This window comes from Leptinotarsa decemlineata, unplaced genomic scaffold (assembly GCF_025532065.1).
Source record: "Leptinotarsa decemlineata unplaced genomic scaffold, Ldec_3_MD MMD2_tig00001019_RagTag_RagTag, whole genome shotgun sequence".
In the NCBI taxonomy this organism is placed as follows: domain Eukaryota; kingdom Metazoa; phylum Arthropoda; class Insecta; order Coleoptera; family Chrysomelidae; genus Leptinotarsa; species Leptinotarsa decemlineata.
This window is the reverse complement of record NW_027412557.1, coordinates 7,925,081-7,934,689: the sequence shown is the minus strand read 5'-3', so window position 1 is coordinate 7,934,689 and position 9,609 is coordinate 7,925,081. Positions and strand designations below refer to the sequence as shown.

The 9,609-nt window shown below is 37.8% G+C and overlaps 1 protein-coding gene across 2 annotated transcripts in view; it reads right to left on the bottom strand.

Moving 5' to 3' along the window:
• Nucleotides 1-3,144: 3,144 nt before the first annotated feature.
• The window catches only part of Drep2 (DNA fragmentation factor-related protein 2), a 39,036-nt gene continuing 32,571 nt past the window's right edge, over nt 3,145-9,609 (bottom strand). The window contains exons 2-3 of one of the 2 annotated variants that reach the window (XM_023155894.2): nt 8,479-8,749; nt 3,145-4,495 (exon numbers count right to left, since the gene is read on the bottom strand). In XM_023155894.2, the coding sequence (XP_023011662.2) occupies nt 3,486-4,495; nt 8,479-8,749 (1,281 nt within the window). In that variant the 3' untranslated portion in view covers nt 3,145-3,485. The remainder of the gene's footprint in view (nt 4,496-8,478; nt 8,750-9,609) is intronic. The other variant, XM_023155895.2, reaches the window with a different exon arrangement.

The following is a 9,609-nucleotide window of genomic DNA, read 5'->3' as shown; positions in this document are numbered from 1 at the left end:
AAAACTGCAACGCTCTTTTCAACGCGCGTTTCACCAACCACGTTGACGTCTTCATCTCCTGAAGAGCCAACTTGTTTCACCTAACAAATTGGCGCGTTAAGAAGACCGTTGCAGTTTTGATGTGTGAGAATAGTACGCCAATTGTATCTTTCAACAAAATAGATAAATTGGATTTTTTTTTAACCAAATAACCTTGAGAATAGTGTATTTTTATGTTCTATTCATAATATTACCAAGTAGCGCTTTTTCTATAGGTACCTACAAGAGTCGAGATTGACTTTTTCCTCAAATTTCTCAAATTCAGCATACCGTGAACAAAGCCGTACCAGAATAATCCACACTATGAACTTTCGGCAAATATAGGTTTTGAATTCTTGAAGAATTTCTGTGATTCGTTATTTTCCCGTGTCTATGGTTTCTCACAATAAATCTATCCTTTGATACATCTTCAGATAACATTAATCTGGAAAAATAAGGCTAGGAATATTGAGGTCCTCAAGTGAAGTTTTCGAACAGTTCCACGTATGGAATAAACGTTTTTTTTTTCTTTCTTACACTGTTTCAATAAGTGAATCTCAAGTAGGTTGTGAATTCTCATAACATTTAAATGTTCCAAAGATGATTTCATTTAACTTAGATGATATAAATTTTGGATATATATTACAGAGGCTACTTTCAAGCAGTTTAATTGTAGGCAGTTCCATATTCTGGTTCAATGAATGTAATACCGGAAATTTTTCGAGAGAGAAGATTCGAAAAACAAGAATTTTAAAGCACAACATGTGAATAAAACGTAGAAAAAATATAATGGTGTCTTGAATTGTTCAGAATCTGCAGTTAAAAACTCGGGAGATTGCGATCGGTACATTTCTAGGGGAGTTGCAATGTCCCCACACATAATTTTCTTAGATTTCTGTTATTTGAAGATATGTCAAGGGATTGGTCTACTGTGAGAATCCAACGACACTGGAGAAAAAGGATCAGAGAGGTTTTTACTCAATTGTGAGATAAACATTAACTGTCGTCTAAAAGTAATCGAAGATAGACTTATTAATTCAACCATAGCTCAAAAGGAAAAACTGTTTGAACATCTCTTGTGGAATTATAGTTTTTCAAATTGATTGATTTCATTTTCTAGCCCGTTTTTTCTATATCGAATAAAGGATTCTTAATTGCTTTGATTTCACCACTTTTTCATACTTCCTTCAAGAACTAGATACATTTCCTATAGAAATCAAGTAGTCGAAGCTCAGGTACATTTTCCGAAAGCTTATATTATTGAAATGAAAATACATTATTCAGAAGGATATTTGGTGTAATATATTTTTCACTCGTTCGCTCTAGTAGAATATATTGGATGTTGAATGAGCCCATCCATTACATGAATCTCATCAACGTTTTTGGAGGAAATCAGTCGAGTCGAAATATATGGGGTGTTCCGTTTGAAAATTATAAGTTCAGTAGATCACACGTGTCTTGAACATCCTATGGATTAATGGTTATTTTTGAAAAAGAGTTTCCTTTACTTTTCACAACTTTTACTTGAGACATTTTTCTACCTATAATAGGAAAGTACAACCACACATCGTTGATACACCCTGTAGGTACAGGCTGATGATCTCATTTTCCCCAGCGAGATGAATGCTGTCTCTAGACAGATACTAGAATCTGACAATAAGAATTAAGCACATAAGCAGGTACACTAGATCTGCCTGGAATTTTTCAGTATTTTTAAGAACTGCGTGGATGCGTTTTCTGTTGTCTATAAAATACTACAGCAGATAATATTGGCAGCCACTGCATGGCACTTCAAAACATATTTAATATGGCTCTCCCAAATTTACCATTATCCAAATTGGAAAAAGGCAACGCCGACTGAAGTTGTTCAACAACGATATTAGGTCCGGTATTTCTGGGACTCGTCATCATATATTTCTAAACGAATAATTTTCATTTGATTTTGAAAAGTTAAGCACTTCAAGTCAACTCCCTAGTCTCGTCGTATGTAACAGTGAAAAAACCAGTTATAATTTAGTTTGGAGATATACCTTTCGATATTTTTCGTTACCTTATCATCCGAAAGTTGTCCTTCAATTCAGAACATTTTGTCATCTAGAAATCCTTTCGCTACCTATCCTGAAGGGTATTAGAATAAAAACGTATTGCATAAATTGAGTGATTGGGTCACCCTTCCCTGTGGATCGCGCTTCGAAATTGGGGCAGTGTGCCATGACAGGAGCAGAGCGTCCTTCTCGGTGTCAACGACCCCGGCGAGCAATACTCCGTTCCCCTCCCTTCCCCCGCGCAGTCAACCGGGTTTCGCAGTGCGGTGCAGTTTGAATGCAATTCCAGCGTGTAGGGCTGTAGTAGTACAACTTATAGGGCATTTAGTGTCTTCGCCCTCTTGGAAATGGGTCAGTCGAGCGGCCGGGATTGCCCCGCCCCGTCAGCTGATGAGAACAACACTACACGAGAACACTTTATTAAATCCCAATAGTTTGTTTAACGGTAATTACCTATTGGCAGTGGTTGTACAGTTCGGAACATTCTCGGCGGAAGAAGGAAAATTCTCCCAGTTTTGTTCCTCACCCATATTTTAGAACGTCCTCCACGTTTCTCTCGCGACTCTGCAGTCGTTTCAGGATCCTGCCGTGCACCCGAAAAAATTCACAAAGAGGTGCGGGCTTCTCCTGAAGTGATCGCAGACAAAAACGTACCCGGTTTCGTGTATATAAATTATCTAATATAGACCTACGGTTCTTTCCATTCTCATGAAAATTAGCTAATCCGAAAATGATTCTGTTCAATCATTTCTTTTAAATATCTTTATCATATCACAACAAATCTGTAAGTGAAATATTCATAAAAACAATATTAATTGAGCAATGTACAATCCTAACTCAATTTCAAATATTTCATACCCTAAACATTTTCACCAATTGAAGTCTATATGAACTTTACTATTAATCGTCTTAAAAATAAGTAACCTTAGATCGGCTAAGTCTCGAATAGTACAATCCACATAATAATTATAAAAAGTATAAAGCAATTTTAACCTATGTGCCACCATCCAGGAGGGGGCAGTCAACAGTCCTCTCATTTTGCGCCGTCATCGCGTCGTCCCGCACACAACAAACAACCATGAAGCGCTTATTTGTATTTATTATTTATAAATGATTTACATGATTTTCAACAGGATCAATACCTATACAAAAAATTATTTTCTGCCGATATTTGCCGACGATTTCAATCGTACGAGATCGTCGCGATTGTCTGACCGTCCATCGAGTTCTTTCGACGGTATAACACAGTACGCCACGGCTGCACCCCACCCCTACCGCAGCACGCGTTACACCATTATTTTATTGAGTCATTACAGATACGAACATGTCACATCGGATATGTGATATTGCACCTGCTCATTTTATTACTAAAGTCTGCTTTGTGCATTTTGACATGTGGCAGTCGGTAAGTAGCTTAACGATTCACAGCCGATCTTCCTCCTCCTCCTCCTCTTCAGCTTCCTCCATGACACCCTCATTTTCTTCTTTATACCCTGGGTGTTCCGAGATCGCATAGTAATTTCCATTATATATCACACCCAGGTCCCTCATTATATCTCCTCTGATCGTCGCCTTGATCGTCCAGTTGAAGCAGTCGTCGCTCTCGCTCTCCCTGTCGAGCCTCTCCACGTCCAGGATTTTCGAGCTGAGGCGGTCCAAAATGACGCCTATATCTCTGATACTCAAATGTCGTTTCTGGTCGACGCTGAGTTGGTCGATCAGCAGCAGGAACTTTTCTGAGGTGACGGCTTCGTCCTCCATCACGGTGTTCTCCGTTTCACTTTCGGAGCTCTCGTGTTCGGACTGCCCGCCATAGCCGTCACCTTCAATGTCTAAAAAACGAACGTGTCGGGAAGGAGGCTGGGGAGAAGTCTGCTGCGTATCTTGGATCGGCGATGTGGCCACGCTCTTGTGTACGGCGATCTTGCGCCCTTCTTCGTGCAAGGCGCAGCAGTGGAAGTCGCACTCGATGGCCCCGTTGCTTTGAGGACTGCCGGCGCGTGGCATGTGGGCGTGATGGGCGCACTCGGATGTGTGGATGTGGATGGTGGCGCTTTCCAACGAGCTGCCCTGTTTTGATAACCTATGAACGGGTTTGATGTCGTCGTGGTTTATCACAGTGATCTGAGGACTTGCATATCGCGGTTGGGGCTGGGCGGGCGCGGGGACGTAAACGTCGTTGATGATGGTCTCCTTCTTGCCTCCTGTTCCTGTTTGGATCACGAGCGGCGGCCTTTTACTCGGTGAAAACTTACCCGGAGCCGGCGAAGGCGTCTCAGACGGAGCTCTCGATGGACCAGACCTCTGGTCCCAGTGTAGGACGACGGTGACGCGCCCCTTGTTGTCCATGATTTTCCAGGATGGCGTCTCATCGTGCAGTTCCAATGCGTGAATGGTCTCGCATACAATTTTAGGTATGGCTGAGATTGCTACTGGGAATAAACAAAAAAATATATTTTTTAGAAGTTACTGACAACTCTCTGAGTTGATATTGTAACAGTGCACAAATATTTGAACAATCATCATTGAGAGAAGTGATAAAATGAAACAGGTGATATATTGCAAATTATTTGGACATTTACCTTCAACCCTCTTCAAATTCTGAATTTGAAAGATTGTCAAGTGCTAATTCATACAATCGATTGGATATGTGGTGATTCGAATGTGTTGGGGTCCCTAATTTCAATGTACTAGGTCGGGCATTAGGATATAATATCTTTAAAAACGTATTTATACAATTATTCTTCTGTAGAGTACTATTTATAGATTCATATTGAGTTTGATAAGTACATTTCTATTCTCTATTGAAATAATGTTACAAATTTGTATTATTATCAAGTTCAAATTGTCACTTATGTCCACTCTAGTCGAAAATACCACACGGTTAACCAAACGACTACAAAAGTAGTAATGAATATCTCTCTACTCATGTACATATGTGATTATTCAATAGTACTCAAATGAATAAATTTCAATGGATGCCCATCTACTTCAAATTGGAAAGAGGGTGAAGATAAGTTCAACAGATACTATCAAAATATTTCCCATTGAAAACTATGGTATATGGTGGTTTATTTTTTGAAAAAAATAGTCTCTTCGAATTTATTGGTGGAGATTAATCGGTTCTTGAAGTAGGTAAGCTAGAACATTTGAAACTATTTTAAAGTCGACATAGTATTAAAATGAACGTTTTCCTTATAATCGTATTCATTCCATAGAATGATCCACCCTAGAAAAGTGGTGGGTCCGCACTACATTTGAAAAACTGAAGTATGACTCTGCACATGGAAAATTTTACTTTGGTGACTAACATTGTCACAGTCCATATGGTACTTTGTGATTAAAAAACATGGAGAGAGTATAGGGTATCCAGTAATTTTTTCTGTAAGCCTTCAGCTAATGGTAGGTCTACATACATGAAATAACTTATCATGGACCTTTGTGAAAATTCAAAAACACCTATATAAGATCAAACTTCAATTTCAGGTAGTGTTACTTATAAAATCACAATTGATTGAAAGGAGAATTTTGTGGTTTAATGAAGAAAAGTGCCCGGCATAAAGGAAAATCAATAATAAAAACCAGAAACAATGGGACCAATGACCAACCATACTGCCAGGTTTGCATCTGCATATTGAGGCAATGGAAGAAATATTGATTTCATAACAGATTGAATTGAATTTTTGGATTAGTATGTTATGGGTATTGTATCAGAATGAACTGAGTTATAGATGTAAATGTGAAAACTATACGTACTACGTACAAACGTACTACTCAGTGATATCTGTGTAGGTACTGTTACTATTAATTCAATAAAAACTATTACTCAATAAAATTAAAAGTTTTTCAACTCTCCTGGTATGTAATATTTTTGTCATACGTTATTTTGATATACCTACTTGGAATAAATTACACAGTGAAAAAATCGAAGTTAATAACTTCTTGTAAATACATATTATACCGATCAATAAACATCAAAATTTGAACTCATTGAAAAATAAAGATAATGATGGTTTAGGACCACAGATATAACTATGCAGTTTGTTATTTATACGATATGTTTGATAATTTTTCTGTTTAGAATATTCTCTATTAACTCTCATACACTATATTTTCTTTTTTTGTAATAAAAAAATTATATTTCTTGTTTAAATTAATAAGACTAGACTCGAAGTCAATTTTGAGGATCTATATACATTAAAGTAAACAAGTAAAAATATTTGAAAGGTCGAAGTTTTTCAAAAGGGATAATTAGATCTCTCACTAGTTGAAGTCATAGAAAACTTTTTCTGGATATCCGATATGATATTTATAAAACATTCTGATAACTGGTGATCAGTGGCCGCAAGTAGTACATTGAAAATAAGTTAAAAACACCCTAAAGCCACTAATCAATTGAATAAAGTTTCAGTGGGTCGAAATGTTCAGTAACTCTCAATCTAAATGCAGTAAATAGTTGAATTTGGGAAACAGAGAAAATATTGTCTCATTTTTTCAATATCTCAAAAAATGTTTAAATATTCGAGTTGAAGTATAAGCACAACTTATGTTCTTGATTTACCAATAAATATTACCATTATTCTGTTATTTAATGACAATATCGTCAAATGGCCATATTGGATCAGTGTAACTTCCTGCTGATCTTTTCGCTCAATTTATTAATACAGATAGATTCGACTGATTGAGCAACTAGTTAATTGAATTCAATGATGAACGGTACCTGTTAGTACTAATTAACAGGCAATGTTCATCTACCGAGATGATAATGAAAGTTGGTTGATGGGGGTTACATAAATCATATTATTTGAAAAGCTACCGTCGTGTTTTATGAACAACAACATAAAAAAAATAAATATCTATGAAGATTTCATTGATAACCAATAGGTAGGTGAAAGTTGGAAGTCTATTTCAAATCACATTTGGTTGAGGGAATTCCTAGCAAAACAGAAACAAACAACCAACATTTCTCTTATAGTCCATCAAAGTCCAAAAAAGGGTCATAATAATGATTGTTTCCTTTTCTAACTACTTGAAGATAACTGTCCTCAGTAAAGATAGCAACTCAAACTGAATTGAAACCTTTTAGAAAAAATCTTATTTTCAGTGATGTTGATGATCTCAACAATATTTTCTTGATCATAAACGATTCCAACAAATCGCATCAGTGTCTCACAATTATGTAATTCTTCCATGAGCTTTACTCTTATAAAATCAGAAGTGAGGAAAAACTTATTGATAGTGTATTAGGTACAAGTCAGTAGTAACCATTCACTAGATTGCAGAGGGATTGTCTGAACACTTGTGTCAAGAAAGTACCACAATACAATGTGCGCTTAGATGTGGACGCAAAAATTCAGATTCAGCTGAAAATGGTGTTCTCAAATCGATTCAGATAGTGCTGTTTATTTATTGTACTTTTTGCCAAACGGTGTATCTGATCGGCCTTTTTTTGTGGGGGTGTGATGACCACACCCCCACATAACTTCGAATCGTAATCAGAACTGTTATTTCAACAAAATGGTCTACCAAAAGCGAGTTTCAGTTGTACTACATTCTGGGTAATTGAAACAGACAAACTACGAGGGTTGCCTTATATGTTTACTAACACGAATAGATGAGTCTATTGAAAAGTGATATCAGAACCTTCTAAATGTCGCCTTTTATTATTCTAGAATCAACGATAACTTATCCGAGAGTGAGTGAAAAGAAGCTAACATCTCTCTTTGGATGATTTTGAGAAAGGACTTACTCGATAAAAATGTACAAAATCGCTTCGTATAACTTCAAGCTTTAGACATCATTAGAAAATACTGTTCAAAATCGGTTTTCAGAATTTCAGTGTTGAATCTCGTGAAGGGTGACCAAAATTAAAACATTCAATTTTGCAAAAACATTTAGGTGAGAAAATGACCTGTTTCAGACGGATTCAGAAAAATTTAGTGATAAGGAACGTGTATGTATTCCTATGAACAGGAAATTAAGCAACAATATGCTGTTTGGGTATATCAAGATGAACGGAATCCAACAACAGTTGAACCGTCAAGAAGAACTTCCAAAATTCTTCATCATGGCATTTCTAGTCTCGCCCAGCATATCAAAGAATCCATTAATTGAAGAAGAAAAACAGAACTGAAGATTCATTGGCCGCGTTCCCAACTACTTTTTTCCCCCTTTGTGAAACATGAAATGTGTATTGAGTAGATAATTTTCATCACCTCAAGAATTTGTTGATACCTTCCAAAACCACGTTTCCGAAATATTAATTTCAGAGTGGAAAAATGTTTTGAAAATTGGTTTGAACATATTATGCCTAATGAATAACTTGCAACACTGAATTTTTCATGGATTTTCGAGTTTGCAGTCAATTTGACCACAACTGAATTTTCTTTGGTTTCAATCTGACAGTACTACCTACCTGCTTTGATGACGTCCACGCCTGCAGGTAGCCATCTCTCCCCCGGCCTGAGCAGCAAGAGGATAGTGTTGGCAGGAAGGGTGCGGAAATACTCGCCGTCTTCGACTTGGGTGCCGTCGCTCTCGAGGACCAATCGGACCGGTTCTCCGATGGAAACTCCTAGTTTGTCTCTGCCTCGTTGCACCAGCTCCTCGAGACTTCCCACCACCAGCCCCTTGCGCACGTTACGTCTTCCGTCCCATAACTTGAAGGGTCTCTTTCCGCGCGATTCCTGCAACACACCCATTATATCAGCCGGTCACACGGACTCAACGCTCGACAACATCTCGCGAAAACCTGACCTACTCCATCCACACCTACCGCCCTGTCTGTGAAGCGAGCGGCGCTAGGCAGCGCTCTGTAGGAGCGCGCGAACCGGTTTGTGAGCTTCGATAAGACCTACACCGACTGGCGCGAACTGCCGGCGGGATATAGGTTGGCGGTGTTGTCGCGTTTCCTCTTTAGGATTGAGTTTCCAGACACAACCCCCGTCAGATATGCCCCAGTATGATATACAGGGCTATTCAAATTCGAAAATATACCTAGGGATCTCGTAAACGGTAAGAAATTGAGAATCTGTTAAATTGTCGCAAAGTTGCCTATATTTGGGTACAAATGAACGATGCCAAAATATCAACCCTAGATCGTTTTTTTTTCGAAGATATGCAGAAAAACCCGAAAAATTCCAAATTTTATTTCAGCTTGTGATCTTTCTGTTCACAGAAATATTGAATATTTGTTTCAACTTTGTCATTTGGAGTTTTCAGTGACCTATCTAAGTATCTTAATACTGTTTTTATACAGGATACCATCCGATATGGAGCACTCTCAACTTCGAAATTTCAAAAACGGACCTGTATTATTAATAGCAAATTTATCATCAACGCTGTTCATATAATATGGAGAAATTGAATTGGCTTCGATCATGGAAGTAGAAACCAATGGAATGCGCATAAGTAGGACTATTGGCGCTTGCAAGTGAAGTCTGAAGTGCGTTAAGGGGTATCGGCGCCAAAGGCAGATCCGTACTTACATTAAGTTCAAGTACAAATATTGAACATTAAGTATGAATAGTTATGAATGCAATGTTAA